At 44.2% G+C, this 17,409-nt stretch overlaps 1 protein-coding gene across 10 annotated transcripts in view; it reads left to right on the top strand.

Moving 5' to 3' along the window:
- JAKMIP3 (Janus kinase and microtubule interacting protein 3) overlaps positions 1-17,409 on the top strand; it is a 189,065-nt gene that overhangs the window by 150,919 nt on the left and 20,737 nt on the right. For 9 of the 10 annotated variants that reach the window (XM_074232144.1, XM_074232143.1, XM_074232142.1 and 6 more), the window contains 5 exons: positions 5,250-5,315; positions 6,474-6,542; positions 6,632-6,709; positions 14,826-15,029; positions 15,607-15,672. In XM_074232144.1, the coding sequence (XP_074088245.1) occupies positions 5,250-5,315; positions 6,474-6,542; positions 6,632-6,709; positions 14,826-15,029; positions 15,607-15,672 (483 nt within the window). Of the gene's footprint in view, positions 1-5,249; positions 5,316-6,473; positions 6,543-6,631; positions 6,710-14,825; positions 15,030-15,606; positions 17,330-17,409 lie in introns of those variants that run through there. The other variant, XM_074232145.1, reaches the window with a different exon arrangement.

Genomic DNA, 17,409 nt, shown 5'->3' with positions numbered 1-17,409 from the left:
CAATTATTTTTGTCTAATTCAGTTTTTGTTTGTTTTTAGATTCTGGATTTCCATGGGTGCTTTATATTCCCCTTCCCAGGCCCTTTGCTTCTCAGGGGGCTCTGCAGCCGGCAGCAGAAATTCTCCGCCATCCAACTCTCAATTACTCCTGGTAACAGAGGAGGTGGGGAGCCAAAGAGCTTGGGGGAACAAGATTCCCCAAACCCCCCACCTCCATCCAGATCTCCTTTTGGCTCACAACTACTCAGCCTTCTTCCTCACTAGACTTCTCCTGAGCCATATGATCAGGTAGACCCATGTGTGGACCTGAACTTCTTTCCTGCCTGCTTCTGTCCAACCTATATCAGGGAGGTCAAGGACAGGACCCAAACATGGGTCACATGGTACAGGAAGAGCAGTGAGGACCTTGGATCAGCCTTCAGTGAGAAACCAACCCTGGAGTACTTGAGAGCTGGCTGTATTACCCATTCCCTAAGTACGAAATGAAACCCACAGAGCAATAGTCCTGCCCTCTAAGATCTCCCTCTATGGAGATCTCAGGGACAGAATCATATGGGCAGTCTGAAACCAATCACTGTAGGCAGGGAGGGTACTAGAAATGACAGAGGAATGAGTGGGACAGGCCAATCAGAGGCTTCAGAGAATGCTGGAGGGGTTTCTAAGGGTGTCATACTTTATCTCCAGCTCCCACACAAATCTGGTTTGGAGAGATGAGTCACTTGGGTTGACAAAGCCAAGTTAAGCACATCTCTTGGGGAGCACTCCTGAATCAAGAAGGCATTGCAGACCTGGTCACTGAGTAAGAAATGGGGAGGCACACAAGCTCAGAAAGATACCTGGAATTCTGAGTTGTGTACAATTTGCTTGTCTTCCTCCCTCACTCCTCTCAGTTCTGTAAGACCTCCCAGCTAGTACCAACTGGAAGCATGCCAGGTTTTATGGCTGGGAAGATGGGCAGATTGAACACTCATGACCCCTAAGTGAATGTGAATTATTCACCTGCTGTGACTTCTCTTTGTTGGTATCCAATATCAGAGCTGAGCTGGAAGTTTAGAGCTGTGGAAGAGCCCAATTACTTTACTTAGACATGAGTGAACTGAGGTGAAGAAGGAGGAAGTGTTTGATCCAAAGTTGCAGAATTGGTTTGTGTCTGGAACTCAGGTTTTCTGCCTTCTGAGCTTGTGGTTTCCTGCTTCCTCCAGCTGTGTGTCCCATGGGTGCTTCAGGAAAATTCACTGAGCACAGTCAAAGCTGGGTTGCACAAAATGGGAAAATGTGTGAGATTAGGATTTCTTTTTCCTCCCTTGGAGCAGAAGCCCAAGTTTTCTGACTATGCCCAAGGTAACCAAAGTTCAGTCTCAGAGTCTCCCTGGTGATACAGCACTATTAAGGATGACCAGGGAGAGTCTGTCTCTAGATTGTATACTCTGGATGGTGTACCAGTCATTGCTTCGACTTTCTGATATCCATTTAGAGACAGAATCTTTGAGGGCCAAGGGTTTGATTGGTAAACCGTGAAAGGAAGCATTTGTCCTCTTGTGTATGAGACCATTTGGGGGCATATTGACTTCATGTGAAGTAACCATGATCTTGTCATATTCCTGGCTATTGTGTCTCATTCTAAAGCATGTAAATAAGTGGGACTATGCTGTAAGACCAGCCATCAGGGACTGCTATGCCATAACTTGGAACTGATGGCTCATTTTCTGTCAAAGGTACCTTCATGCTGTCCTGGCTGATGTTTGTGTTTAAATTGACCATGGGGGAGTTTAGAGGAGGAAAAACAACCTTGTCACTTCCCTGCCTGTATTATCTCTGTCTCCTGGGATGGCCAAGAGTCATTGTGGTCCTTGGGTTAGACTTAGAAGTGAAAGGGTTCAGAGAACTGGAGGGAAGAGAAGAGCATTCTCCAGACTGCTTCAGAAGATGGGAACAACCTTCCTCTATCCCCAAATGGATCATGGCAACTGGTTGGAGATGCTGAGACTCATCACCAAGAAGGATGTGGCTTGATTGAGAACCTGTGAACATAAGTTAACATGGTAGCAAGCCAAGGGAGTTTCAGACAACAGACTCCAGTCATTTTTTCCATTCATTTATTCACCATTTAATCATTCAGTGAGCATGTGCTGGGAGACTACTGGGGTAAGGAACTGAGGAAGTCACAGCTTTAACCAGGTTGGTTCACTCTCCTCCCAGAAAGGTGACTCCACATATGATCTCACCTGAAGCCAGAGTACTCAGATTGTCTTGGACCAGGCCCAGGATTCCTGCTTCCCTTCCTACCTGTTTCTTAGTCCCAGATTCACTGACATGATTCTGGTCACTCTGTGACATACTTTTCACATTTATTTAGGTTAAAACTATTTCTGTCCCTCATCTTCCCCCAACTGATGGGAAAGTTTTTGAGAACAGGGACCAAATATCTCTCTGTGAATCTTTCCCATCTAGAAGTGTGTAATAGACACTTAGGACATTAGCACTGAATCAGTGAACAAATGGACAGCCTGGAGTCTCTTTTGAACCCAGTTTTCCAAAGCACCCAATCAGCTCCTTGGTTGTAGTCCCCCTCTTCTTCTCTAAGGGCAGGTCAGATGACAGGAGGTTCCTGGACTGTTTGGGAGCCAGAGAAAAGTATACAGATAGCACTTCCTTCCCAAATCCTGTGATGTTCTCTTAGTTATCATTATCCTTGTTCTCACTCTCTTTTTTAGTTTTTTTTTGCAAGGCAATGGGGTTAAGTGACTTGCCCAAGTTCACACAGCTAGGTAATTATTAAGTTTCTGAGGCTGGATTTGAACTCTGACTCCAGGGCTGGTGCTCTATTCATTGCACCACCTAACCACCTCCTCTCCTTGATCTCTGAACAGACTTGGATTCTACCAACTGCTTCCAAGATGCATTATCCTCCGTAAGTTTCCATGCCATTTCTCTCTGGATTCTGCTCTTATCTACCTTTCTGCACCAGTGAACTCTCTTTTTTTCCTGGACCATCATTCATTTCTTGATTCCTAACCATCAATGCTCTCCAAGTCTCTTTCCTCAAGGCCCTTTTCTTTATATAGTTTCTCTCTTGGCAATTCCATGTACTAATGTGGGTTACATACATGACATAAATAACTCCTAAATCTGTATGTGCAGAAATAACCTTTCTCCTTCAATCTCAACTTAAAGATACAAGTGTTGGATTCAACTCTCACCTCTGCCACTTACTATGTACTATCAATATATATTGGGGAAACCATTCAGCTTCCCTTGTCTTCAGTTTCTCCATCTGTAATGTGAAGAAATTGGACTAACTGATCTCTAATGTCTCATCCCATCAGGTCTTCAAGCTCAACATGTCCAAAGTGAAATTCCTTTTTCTTCCCCCAGTCCCATACTGTTTCAAAACTTTCCATTTCTCTTGAGGCATCATTACCCTTCCACTTACCCAGATTCTCAACTCAGAGTCATCTCTTCTCTTTCACTCCTCACATCCACTCAGCTTGCAAGTCTTTTCAATTCTATGTCTGTAGCATCTCTCACTCTTGCTCAAGGCCTCATCACCTCTCTTGGGCTACAGTAAAAGCATCCTAATCGGTATCAACATCACCAGTCTTTCTTTTCTCCAAAATAACTTTCCCCACCTGCCAGAGTAACATTCCTAGAGCCTAAGCCTTCTGTCAAAGCCTAAACCTTCTGATAAAAAACCATCAGTGACTCCCTATAGCCTCTAGAATAGAGAATGCACAACACTTAGGTTAGCAGTGAAAGTCCAGATGTATTGCCTCTTACTGCCATTCCACAAACTACATTCAGTCATACTAGAGAAGTAATTATTCCCCAAACTTGGGGTCTCACCATTCATATTGGACCATGCATTGCCGGGATTGGGCTCTTCTTGCCTTAGCTGTGTCTCTCAGTATCCTTGCCTGCATTCAAGCTTGGGACCTTCCAGCCCTACTCTGGAAACTTTCCACATTCTCACTATGACTGACATACTCTCCAGTCAGACATACTCTCTCCCTCCACAAAGTGTGTTTACATATTTGATTGTACCTCCTCAGCCCTGCTCCCACCAGGGCAATAATGGCTTTTAGAATCAGGGCCCTGTTTTCACTTTTATCTTTCCCAGAAACCAGGGCAGTGCTCCTCACATTAACTGCAGCAGCCACAGCCACAACAGTTGTGTTTGACAGTTTAGGGAAGTCTCAGTGTGGCCATTCCTCTTGCAGGGAAGAGAAGCAATTTTCCTAGCTCTGGGTCTCCTGATTAGAATTCCTGGAGTTCCTGGAGGGTCAGGATGGTCTTTCTTTGAATCTTCTTTCCCCTTTCCTCTCCCAAAATGACCGCATCCTAAGCTCAACCTATAAGGGAGGAATCCCCTGCTTGAACCCCCAGTTCTGCATCCTGCTGCGATGATGAGGGAAACATGGATCAGTAAACTGAAGTCTCATCAGACCTCAGATCCCAGCACCCAAGCCCAAGGTGATCCCCATGGGTGTACGCGAACAGTGGCTGACAAGCATGATGCAATTTCCCAAGGACAGAAATATGTAACTCGTGCTCTCCTCCCGAGCCATTGTTGGATGCTCGAGTCCACCATGGAACCATATCAGGATGCTAATGCCATTGCCAAGCTAGCCATGTTGCAGTGACTGGGAGTCGGGAATAAAGGCCTCCATCCATCCTGCCAGAGCCATAAATAAAACATATTGCCTGGAGAATAAGGAAAATGCCCATGACTATAACCGTTTTCCAAGCATGAATATTACACTATCATTCCTGGTTCCCCAGCACTGTTTTAATAATTCATGGAATGCATTTATACCACATTTGATTTAAACAAAAGTGTGCCCAGAGACTCGAACTTGGGCAGAATACTCATCAATGCAATCTTCGGATCTTTGGAAAGTCTCTAAGTGACTCCATGTGTAAAATGGTGGCCTGGAGGCCAGGCTTTCTCTATTTTAGCAGACATCATGACAGCTGGTCATTAATAAGCCAAAAGGAGCTGTGAGAAGGTTGAATGGGGAAAAATCAGATGATATATCTATAGATGAAAAATAAATGTGCTTTAGCAGTTTGAGGAGATATGAACATGTCTAGAAGCAAAGAAAAATAAAGTTAACATGGTTATCAAAGGAAAACAATTTGTTTTGCAATTTTGCTAAATGCTTCTCCAGAATATATGGTCAGTGGGCCAGTGGAGCACTAAGCAGAGCCACTGGACTCACTGGTTCTCTCTCTTTTGCTTCTGCCTATAGAATTTGACCAATGAGGAACAAGTTATTGTCATCCAAGCAAGGACTGTACTGACCCTGGCTGAGAAGGTAACAGACATTTCAGCTCTTTTCTTGTACATGGTTAAGGATCCATGGTTGGACAGATCACAGAGGTGCCATTATTCGGAATTAGGAGATGGCAAGAAAATATAGAACTCCACCAAGTACACTCTGCCTTTTAAAAGCGTGTGAGATGATAATTACTCCTGGACAAACAAAATTCATGATTTGGTCAATACCAATACCATATTTGCTAAGCTTGAGTTCTAGGGAAGAGAAGCAATGAATGCAGCCTTGTGGACTGTTGCAAAATTTGGCGGGAATGTATCTAGACCACAGTCCTGTGGTATGGGGCCTATAACCCTTCCCTGGAGTACCTCACAGCTTCTTTTTTTTTTGGCAAGGCAATGGGGTTAAGTGACTTGCCCAAGGTCACACAGCTAGATAATTTATTAAGTGTCTGAGACCGGATTTGAACTCAGGTCCTCCTGACTCCAGGGCTGGTGCTCTATTCATTGTGCCACCTAGCTGCCCCTCCTCGCAGCTTCTTGACTCCTGCAGACCCACTCACACTTAACTACTTACTTTTTCACATCCCATGGTGCATGTAAGGTCTGCCTGATGCTTGTACCTGCTAGGGACAGAGGATGGAGCACTCTGGAAACGTTTGGGTCAGAAAGATAACTGAACACTCAAGTCATTCTCTTTGGAAAGCTTGGGGCCAAGAGACTCTCCCTTCCCCCCAACAAACCTCCTTTCATGCAGCCTCTTTCTTTTTGCCATAAGACACAAACTAGAGATTATTTGGTTGGGGAGTGGGTTGGGAGGGGGAAGGCTTCCAAACCACCTGAGTTACCAGGCCCCTGATCACCCAAGGACATCCTAGTGGAATCTCAGAGTTCATTGACATGTAGCATCATTTTTCTACTGTATGGGTAAGTGAACAGCAGGCTCCCTTCATCTGTGATTATACCCAGGATTAAATCTGGTGGAGAGTTGGCCTTCCCCATGTCACGGTTTTGTATAATGACATCCTTGCTCCATGATTGAAGAGAACCCTAAGGCCCCTCTACTTATCTCATTCCCTGCTCAGTCCTTCTTGGCTGTCTTCCTGGTTCCATTGATCTCCTCTCTGACTGTACTTTGTACGATCTTTGACTCTGATTAATTGTCTGGGCATGATTCCTTTTTATCTTTCATGTTCAGTGGCTCCAGCAGATAGAAGTGACTGAATCTGCCCTGCAGCAAAAGATGGTGGATCTGGAGAATGAGAAGGTAGGAAGGATCTCCAATAGGAAGAAAAGCCATTTTGGGGTTGTGGGGCCAGGTCATGCATAACCAAGTCATGATCTTTCTGTTCTCAGGAGTTATTTAGTAAACAGAAGGGCTATTTGGATGAAGAGCTCGACTATAGGAAGCAAGCTTTGGACCAAGCACACAAGGTAAAAGCCAATTTCCCTCAATGCATGAGCAGATAAAATTCCAAGTGCATTGGGGATGCCTGGGTGGAGTTGGCATCTTCACTTCCCTTGTTATTCTGGTTACCTTCATCAGCTACCAACATAGCTGGCAGTTGAAAACAAAATGAATGTACCTAGGCTATGTTGAAAGATGTAGTATCTAAGATTGGGGTATTGAAAGTTCCCTCTACTCTTCCTGGGATACTTATTTGGAATTTGGAGAAAATACATTAGGAAGGGTGTGACAAGCTGGAGAACATTTTGATCGTTCTTGATTTCAGTTTAAATTGAGGTGGGCAGCCAGGCAAGCTGAATGAGGGTGAGAAGACTAGTAAAGGATCCAAGATCTTGCCAAATGAAATTTGGGCAAAACGGGGATGCTACTAGGGGAGAAGAGAAAACTTGGGGAACATCATCATATTTACCTTCAAGTGTTTAAAAGGCTGTCATTTAGAAGAATTTGGCTTGTCCCCGGGGAGGGAGAACAAGGAGTTAGGAAGAGAAATTGTAAAGTTGCAAGTTTAGGTTTGACACCAGAGAATATTTCCTAACAATTAGAGCTCCCTAACTATGGACTGAACTGCCTCAGGAAGTAGTTCCTCCCTCAGTAATATCTTTGAATACAAGATGGTTGTCCCTTTACTAGGTCTGCAGTACTTGGAGTGATCTTTTCATGTATGGGTTAGACTAGATGGCCTTGGTGGTCCCTTTGAATGCTTAGCTTTTGTGGGGTATCTTAACTTGTCAATATTCTTCCTAAAATGTAGCATCTCCAATGGAACAAAATAAATACTTTGGCTATGATATGGCCAGCAGGATCCTCACCCCTGTGCTTTAGACCCTGGCCTCACTGAATGAGGCCAAAGTTTTCCAGATTGTCATATCATGCTGGAGATTCATGTTGGGTTTGCAATCCACCAAAGTCTCCAGATATTTCCAGACAGATCCTTATTTTGAAATTTCCTCTCTCTTGTATTTATAACACCTTTTCTAACACCAATGTAAGACTTTATAACTATCACTAGTGAATCTTGTCTTATTAGATTTAATCCAATGTTCCATCTATTGGGTTCCTTTTGGATCCTGATTCTGTCATCCAATATGGTAGCTTTAGTACATCTGCAACTTTGATAAGAATGTTTATCAATGTTTATCAATTAAAATGGCAAATAGCACAGACATACACAAATCCCTGGAGTACTTTAATCAAAGCCTCTTCCCCACTGCCAAAATTAGAGCTTTTAATGGCTGACAATTCCAACAAGTCCAAAACCACTAACCTATACAGCTAGGCAATTCACATCTCTCCATTGTTTTCTGCAAGAATAGTATGAGATGCCGCCCAAAGCATTGCTGACATCTGGGTAGAGTATATTTATAGTACTCCCCACATCTTCCGGTCCAGTTACCCTGTCAAAAAGGAAATGAGGTTAGTTTGCCATGATCTAGATTAGATGTGGCACTGAGGATGTCTGGTGATCACAAATTTCCTATTGAGATGCCTACAAACCTCATTACTATTGCTTTCTATTTTTTCTAAGAATAAAAGCTTAGTCTGGGTCTGTAGTTTGCAAATACCAATTCTTTTCTTTCACAAAAACTGGGAGAATGTTTGTTATGTTTACTATTGAAAAATTTCATTCTCTAATATCTTTTTTTTATTTTAAAAGGGTTTTATTAATACTTTTTAAACATCAACTTTACTTTTAAACATATTCCTTCTCCTCTACTACCAAGAGAATCATTCATTGGAATAGAGTTAAAAAAATAAAGAGAATAAAAAGAATAAAGCAGGTGAGAATAAAAGCAGGTGAACCCCCCCCCCCAATCAACTGATATTATATCAAATATTCCATCCATAGTCCCTCACTTTGGAAATGAGGAGAGGATGGAGTGGATTTTTAAATCTCTTCCTCCAGGTCAATTTTAAATGTTATAATTATCCAACATTTAGGATTTCCCCTCTTTTCATCAATACAATTTTCTAAGTTCTATTTACATCACGTATCCTCTGTTTATATCTTTCCATGTTTCTCCATATGCTTCATGTTTCTTGTAACAGTATGTTTCTTTCATAGTCCACAACCTTCCCCAGCTGATGGGCTTCTACTTTGCATTTATTCTCTGCTTGGAAAAGTGCTAGTAGAAATATTTTGTTATTTATCTAGTACCTTCCCTGCTGTCTTTGAATTCTTTAGGCTGTTGACCTAGTGATGCCATCTCCATTGGATGTAGAAATTCTAATCACTTTAACAAAATTCTGAATTCTTTTCTATTATTGCTGTACTAATTCATAACTCCACAATCAGGTGTTAATGGGTCTGCCTTTTTATAATATTGACTAGTCTGTCATTTTTTCCAATTTATTGGTGGAAATAGAGACCTTAGAATTTTTTTAATTTTAATTTTTATTATTGACTTGGGACAATCTTTCATGTGGTTGTTTTTAATTTGCAATTCTAAAAATATTGTTTGCTCATGTGGACTCCTAAAGAGCAGGGACTTTTTAAATTTTTGTCTTTCTATGTATCTTTAATGTTTAACACTGAGTGTGGCACATAGTAGGCATTTGATAAATGTTAATTGACCAACTAATTTACCTCTCCATAGGGAAAAAGACCTTTGAATGATCATGTTCAGCAGCTCAACCACCACCGTTTTGTGTTCTTTCACTCCTCTACTCATTTGAATTTTCTGAAAGTAGTGAGATGAATGTGAGAATGTTCTCCTGGGAGGAGAAATAGAAGGAAAAAGGTTAAAAGGTTCAACTAGTTCATCCTTGTGGACAGGACTTCTCTCTTTTCTAAATCTCCCTCTAACCTCACAATGAGAATCAATTCGGGAATTTCCCCAGGTATTAAACTAAACTTATCCACTTAAACATATTACTATATGTATTTAGGTACCCAAGCTAGGGAAGGACCCAGGACATGGTGTACATATGTTTGTATGTAGATCCCTATAATATATGTGTATATGGAGGTATCATGTGCGGAGCTACCATGTGCAAGGGAAGTTATTGTTCCACCCTCATTCTTGAAGAGGACCAGTGACATCTGGAGGATGATGTCTTGACTTGAAAATGAATTGTATTTGAGTGAGGCCAAACTGTACAAAGTCATGTTTCCTTCTTCCCTCCAGAGTCATCAGAGTCCAGTGACAAGACACAGATCAGAATGACTGCTGATGGCCTTAGAGGCAGTTGGAGACTGACTTTTTTTAAGCTGAGGTCTTTCCCAGGGCTCGGTCTGTCTGAGGCAATGGGTATTCAATGATTAAGGTTGGGGAAAACTTGAGGCAAAAATGACTTAGTTTGCTTTCACAAAAGAATCAGTCTGGGAAAGGAAAACCCTCAGAGTCTCTGACCAGAACAGAAACAACTGATAGTTGCACTTTCCTATGGGGCTGGACTCTCAATAGATGAGAAGACAGGGAGGGGTATAATTTTCTTTTTTTTAAGGGTTTTTTTTGGGGGGGGGAATAAGTGACTTGCCCAAGGCCACACAGCTAGGTCATTAGGAAGTGTCTGAGGCTGGATTTGAACTCAGGTCCTCCTGACTCCAGGGCCGGTGCTTTATCCACTGTGCCACCTAGTTGCCCCTGAGGGGTATAATTTTCACTGGGGAAGGGCATACCTACCCGGATCTGTTGATAGGTTCTGTTTTTATAATCTTCTGATTTGCTTCTTCAGTCAGCTATGAGAGGAAAATCTGTGTTATTATTAGTATTGCTGCTTTATTAGTGAGGAGATGACTCAGAGGCCTAGGATGGTTTTCCCAAAGACCCATGGATAACTGGTAGAAAAACTAGGCCTCAAACCTCAGGGCCCTCAATTTAGAGCTGAAGAGAGCTTGAACGCCATCTAGCCCAATGCCCTCACTAGACTGATGGGTCCACCAATGCCCAGAGGCATGTGGCCAAAAGAAGAGCTGCAGGTTTGTCTGAAGTCTTCCCAGAAATGGGCTTCTGATAGGTCTGGCGTTTGCATTCCCCTGTTAAGTAGCTTGCAAAGAATTCTGCCTCCCTGAGATGATGCAATGAGTCCAAAGAGAAAATCCTTACACACTGAGCCAAAGATTTGGGAAAGGGAAGGTTGCTCAGTAGTCATAGTGAACTGCTTCTTAGAAAGCATGGAATGTGTAGAAAAGTCCAATGGAAATCTCATTTGCCATTTTCCCCTCAATAACCTTCTAAGAAAACAGGTACTATTACTCTGACTGTGAGGCATCTCCTTCTTGTCAGAGCTAGCCAGTTGGAGAGAAGTCCAGCCTCTAGTTACTTGGGCAGGCATAAGGTTTCCCTCCAACTTGTCTCTCTAAAAAGGGGCTGATTCTTTCAAAGGAATGGGGGTTCAGCCTCCCAGGAACAAGTGTTCAGAAGTCAGTCTGAGTCTCTATTTGGAAACCATCCATGGAAGTCTTCCAAGGTGCTTGGCTGAAAGGGCAGATGATTTCCTACGGACATGGTGGGTAGCTTGATCCCAGCCCAATGGCCAGCTTTGTCCCAACCTAATCACCACAATGTGACACAGCCCAATATTGGGAGTCAGTGGATGTATTGAGGCCTGTGTGACCTTAAGATTCCCTTTCCTCTCTTTGAAAAAGAAAGGGGGTGAAATTTGTTAACTTTTACGTCTTTCTTGGCCCCAAATCCTCTGAAGACTGTATAATCCCTAATTTTCAGAGATTCTGTCAAGTACATTCCAGACTTGAGCTACAAGTGGTTACCCATGCCTACCCATTGAGGCAGTTCAAACCCCCCCCCAACCCCCCTGCTTAGGCAGCCCAGGTCACTCCCAAGATAGGCCAGCCTTCCCCAGCCAAAGGCAGTCTAGGCCACTCTGGGCTGACTCTCCTGGTAAGACCCTAAGTCTTGATCACTATCCCAAAGCTGCCTCTGACACTTTTGCCCTCTGAAGCAAATCTCCTTGCTTTTCCATGGCTCAGTTTTTCAGATACTTGAAGGTGGTCTCATGTGCCTCTGCATCCCTCTTCTTCCTAAAAATATATGACTTCCATTTCCTTCAACTAATCATCCTACAACATCGCAAGGCCTTTGGCTATTCTACCTGCCCTCCTCTGGATGCTCACCAGCTTAGTGATGACCTTCCTACTTCAAAATTATCAGGCAGATGTAAATAAAGCATGGTACTCCAGATGGAATCTGCCCAGGGCAGAGGACAGTAGTATTATGGCCCTCTTACTCTCCCTACCTACCTCATTCTGGACTCTTAGCCTGGCCTAACACAGCACCACAACACATGACCATACACTGGTGTGGTCATGGTGACTTTGTGGGCCCCTCAAACCTCCAGATCTTTTATCTTTTCCAGACGCACTACTTGCTAGTCATGTCTTCCTCAAATGTACTGGAGATGAATGAACATTCACTATCACAGAAGTCTGAGTTATCTGTCTTATGTAAAGAGTCACAACCCATTTCTTGCTTCTTACATGCTGGCATATGTTCTTGGGAGCTAATGCAAGATGACTATTAGGACCCATGGCCCAACCTTCTTTGACATGGCTCAGAATGGCCACCAGGGCTTCTGCCAAACATGGGGAGAAACCTGACTGGGCCCATTTCCACTCCATTCTTTTCTCATTCAGTAAGTACCTCCACATGCTTACAACATGTGAGTAGCTGAGCTTGGGGTGGAAAGGACACAGGGATGCAGGATATCCCTTTGGAAACATCAGAAGTCTGGAGGCATCAGAAGTCCAGGACCATCCTTAGATCGCATGAAGACAGAAAGGCAGGGAGAATAGGAACATTCTAAGGAGGGAAAGAGTCCTTGTAGGTTGGCTTTCCAGAGATGCTTCACCAAGGAGGGAGTTGTACAATCTGGGGGAGGATTTGGCCTGACAACAAGAAGGGAGAGAGGCTCAAGCAAAGCCGTGACCACAAGATTAGGTGATACTCCACACAACTGAGAGTTAGAAAGGAACTTTGGCAGCATCTAATATCCAATGAGAAAACCAAGATCCAGAGAGGAAGAGACAAGGCCAAGGTCAAATGACTCCAAAGCAGCAGGATCAGGATACAAACCCTGTCCTTTCACTCCCAAGCTAGGCTTCTACCCATGACATTCCCTTGGGAATCCCTCCTTACACTTGCCTAGCACCTTGCCTGAACATGTCCTATTTAGTCTTTTATGGGAGGAATTTGTATGCATGTTTTTAACATGGATCATCCACAATTTCATGTGCACTCACCTGCTCTCTGCAGCGTGGCACCTGTGCACACAATGATAAACTCCTAGCACGTGGGCACCAAGCAAGCCAGGAGAGAGCAAAGAGAGTTTTCTGTTGATTTCTGTCCTCACATGCACCCAAGGCACCATAATTTGAATTTGATGGAGGTATGGGATTGATGGTTGTTGATTGGATAAGTTATTGAGTGACAGCGATGGTGAAGATTTGGGGACAGCACAAGTGAGTGTCTGCTACTTATAGTAGATCCTGGGCATTGACCAGCGTGCGACCCTGGGGCCTCATAATTGACCTTTTGCCATTATTCTAGTCGTACCATGGATATTTACATGGAAGTAGTGGAGGAGAACAGAGGAACTCTTCTTTCAGTGGTTGAGACTCACCTTGGGCTGCTAACTATTTTTCCTTTTAATGAGAAGGTTAAAAGTGTTCTACCTGGCCTACAGCATCTTGATCAGGGGCAGTTTGAGGTGCAGAGAAGAAGCCTAGTCTGGAGTCCAGACCTAGGTTGAAGTCCAGTCTCTGAAGCTTATTCCTTATCTGACTTAATTTGGTAGCCCCCCTCCTCTCAATCACACTTTTCTCCTCTATGGAGTAAGAGGGTTGAACCAGATGATCTCCAAGGTGACTTCTAGATCCAACTTGAAGCCCCTTGGACTGTGTGGGAGAAAGGAAAGTCTTGAGATCATGAGTTCTGTTCTCATCTCCCTACCTCCAGGTTTTTAGGAGTTTTAGGATGATGGAATCTGGTGACCTTAGTCAGATCTCTTCTCTGGTGACTGTCTTTGGTGTGTCCTCTATCCTGGGAAAGGGGTGACCTGGGAAGAGTCATGGGAGAACTTTTTGCATTCCAAACAAATGGTATGAAACCCTTTGCACTAGAATGGTGGAATGAGCAGAGGGAGGTCCTGAGAACTCTAAGCAAGGATGTTTCTAGGAAGTGTCTGTAAGCAAAGCTCTATCTAATCTGTGCTCACATTTAAGGGCCTACCAGTGCTGCCAAAACCCTCTGATCTGGGACCTTGGGGAAAGCCTTGGTCATCCCCTTCATCTGGATTCACTGACCATTTGGTTATCAATGTCCCTTTAGGCTCTAAACACTTCTAGTAATATATTCATTTGATTTGATCCTTTTGTGCATTGTATTCAACAATTCCCCAAATTTGGGGATTCATTTACCCAATAGTCTTCCTTGAAGGGCAGCAGTGGATAAATGACCAGCCCTGAAGTGAGGAGGGCCTGAGTGCAAATTCAGCCTCAGATACTTATTAGCTGTGTGTCCTTGGGGCCAGTCACTTACCCCTGATTGCCTCACATCCAAGATCATCTCCACTCATCCAGACTCATCTCTGGTCACTGGACCCAGATGGCTCTGGAGGAGAAAGTGAGACTGGTAACTTTGCACAGCCCTCCTCATTCAAATTTCATTCACCTGCATGACATGGCATCATCTCCCTGATATCATAGTCTTTTTCAGAAACTAAAGGCACACATCATCATCATCATGATTCTTTCATGAAATCAGAGGAAATATGATCAGTAGTGGGAAGAGAGAGAGCAAACCTGGTGGCCCCCTTTAGTAGGAGGGGATACTGAGCAGGCAGGGCTACAGCAAGGACATGAGTACCTTGGAACTGGGACATCTGTAAGGATAAAAGGGATAAAGAAATTTGAAAGGACATTGAAGTCTGATAAGATCACTATTCTGCTCCACAGCCTTTAGGGGCTCTTTTTTGCTTCTCAGAGAAAATATAAATATCTCATCTTGGCATTGGTTTGGCTCTATACTCTTTCAATCTCCCATCTGTGCCTGCTGGGAGCCTGAGAATCCTTGGCACCCCAAGAGAGAGCCTGATAAGGACATCTGCACTCCTTCTGATCCCTAGCACATCCTGGAGCTGGAGGCCATGCTCTATGATGCACTGCAGCAGGAAGCTGGAGCCAAGATGGCAGAGATCTTGTCAGAGGAGGAACGGGAGAAACTAAAGGTGGCAGTGGAGCAGTGGAAACGCCAGGTCATGAGTGAGCTGCGTGAGCGGGATGCCCAGATCCTACGGGAGCGCATGGAGCTGATTCAGCATGCCCAGCAGGTACACACCAAAGGAAGAGCTGCCCAGAAGGGTGACCAAGGGGAGCCTGGGGCCAGGGTCCTCATGGGTAAGCATTGGGAGTCAGCCAATATACTCTCCAGGAGCCTAGAGCTCTGATCTTAGCAGATGGAGGAACCCAGTAAGCCAGTTCTCCAAGGCTGTCTTCCTGGGGAGATGCCCTGATTCCTCCCCACTGCCAGGCTCCACAGGTCATCCAAGCTTGCCCTGATTATGGTCAGAGTTAGACTGTGGGAACAACATCATGGTCTGGCTCTCCAAGGCTACCCTTACTAATACCCAATTCCCAACATCCTAGCCCTTCTCTAATTCACCAATGCTCTTGCCAATGGCTGGAAGACTGAGCATCAGTCCATAGTGGGCATTGTCATTAAGGCCATTGCCCATGTGCTGTGAGCATGCACACATGTGAACACACTGGCCATCTTTTCTCATCATGTACGCATCTCCACAGCCTCTATCTTTGCATACAACACTCCAGCCTCTTTTTCTTTTGGCTACCACGAGCTCTGTGACTTTCATGGATTATTGATTTTTTTCTTGATTTTCCATTTTGCAGAGGATAAAAGAGCTAGAAGAGAGAATTGAAGCCCAAAAAAGACAAATTAAAGAACTGGAAGAAAAGGTAAGCAAGTCTTAACACCATCATGGGCTGGTTCCTGGATCAAGCAAGACCCTGATGGCAGGAGTGTCCTGTGACCCATGAGCTGGCTCTCAGAACACTTGTGAGAATTAGAGAACTCACTGCTCACTGGAGCAGTATCAGCTCAGTGAGAGGCAGTGTGGCATAGCGGGTTGAGAGCTGACCTGGAGATCAGATAGTGCTCAGAATAAGGTCTGCCCATGCCACCTCCTGTGGATTTGGGCAAGAGACCTTATCTCTCCATGAAAGATTCAGGAAGGCACAGATCTGCCCCAGGAGACAACGATTCCCTGTAGTCATGAGACATGTAGTCCTCATCCATTGCACTTGAGGCAGTTCAGCAGATACTAGAGTGCAGAACCAAGGAGGAGATGCTTGGATGGGAGGAGATCTTTGTCTAGTGCCAGCCGGCCCCGGGCCTGAACAGCATTTTCTCAGATGCATACTTCCTCAACTCCAATAAACTATAGCACGCCTCCGTGTGACATGGAGCTGACGCAAAAACTTGTCTAGAAGACACATTCCCTTTCCTGTCCTTGCCCAGGACTCTACGTGCTTCCTGACTCGATCACAAGTTTGTTTCCCTGTGCTAAATTTGAGATCATTTTTAGAGTCACTTCAACCTCATGAGTTAGGCAGGTAGTATCTAACCCCACTTTACAGAGGAGAAAACTGAGGGGAACACAGCTGTTCACAAAAGAGACGAGATGATGATTTTCCCAGCTCTCTAGACCAAAGTCCTGACAAAGAGGAGTCAGAAACCTTGGCTGGAAGCCTCTAATTCAAAATCATCCTACCTGTATAACCCTGTGCCTTAACCTAACCTCCTCAGGCTCTTGTTTCCTTAGCTGTATTATGAATGAAAAGTCCAAGAAGCAGAGTTTCTGGGTAATTAATAATCAGCTTATATAGTCTAGCTGATAATCAGTAACCAAAGACACCTAATGAAGACACAGGATGCTTCAAATGTTTTTTGAGAGGGAATGCCCCTGACAGAAGAAATAAGTCTTGATGGGTAGACATATTATTAAGGAGGTGGGCTAAAGGTCTTCAGCTGCTCCTGCTGAGAACTTGGTTTGATCATGAGGTTCAGCCACCTCAGCACTCTGGGCAGAAGAATCCATTTCCATCCACCCCTCTTTGGTTTGGTTTCCCCCATCATTAGCTGGCTCACCCTAAACTCCAATGGAGGGGTGCTCGTGGCTTAAGAGCAAAAATTCACCTAGATTAGATTCTGTTCTGCTCTGCACAGAAGCAAATTCTTCTGGTTGTGCTCCTGAAGATTATGGCAGTCTTATCTATCAGCCCAGTCCTTCAGAGACAGGCTGACTGATTTACAGGGGCTGATCCCTGACTGAGGAAACAGAGAGAAAAAGGCAATCCTCAATAATGAAATTTGGCATTAGCTGGCCTTTGATGTCCCCTTCGACTCTAGTCCTTGCCCCCCTGTGACCCTCTAAGACAGGGGGCCTGCCTGTGAGTGATTCTTCCAGACCCAGTGATTTATTTGTGGATAAATGAACTTTGTAGGTCTCTCTCAGATCTACAAACCCCAAAGTCTGCCCCCCAACCCCCTGCCTCTCATATGTTCCTTCTCTTTCTGAATGACAACTTGTCCTACTCTGCCTGCAGTCATCAACTCTTCCTCACCAGACACACTGTAAATTCTGTTTTTTCTCTCTTTTCTTCCATTCCCCCCTTTCTTTTCAGTTTTTATTT

Source organism: Macrotis lagotis, chromosome 4, assembly GCF_037893015.1.
Source record: "Macrotis lagotis isolate mMagLag1 chromosome 4, bilby.v1.9.chrom.fasta, whole genome shotgun sequence".
Lineage (NCBI taxonomy): Eukaryota > Metazoa > Chordata > Mammalia > Peramelemorphia > Peramelidae > Macrotis > Macrotis lagotis.
Note: the sequence above shows the minus strand (reverse complement) of the source record. Positions and strands in the feature narration are given on the sequence as shown.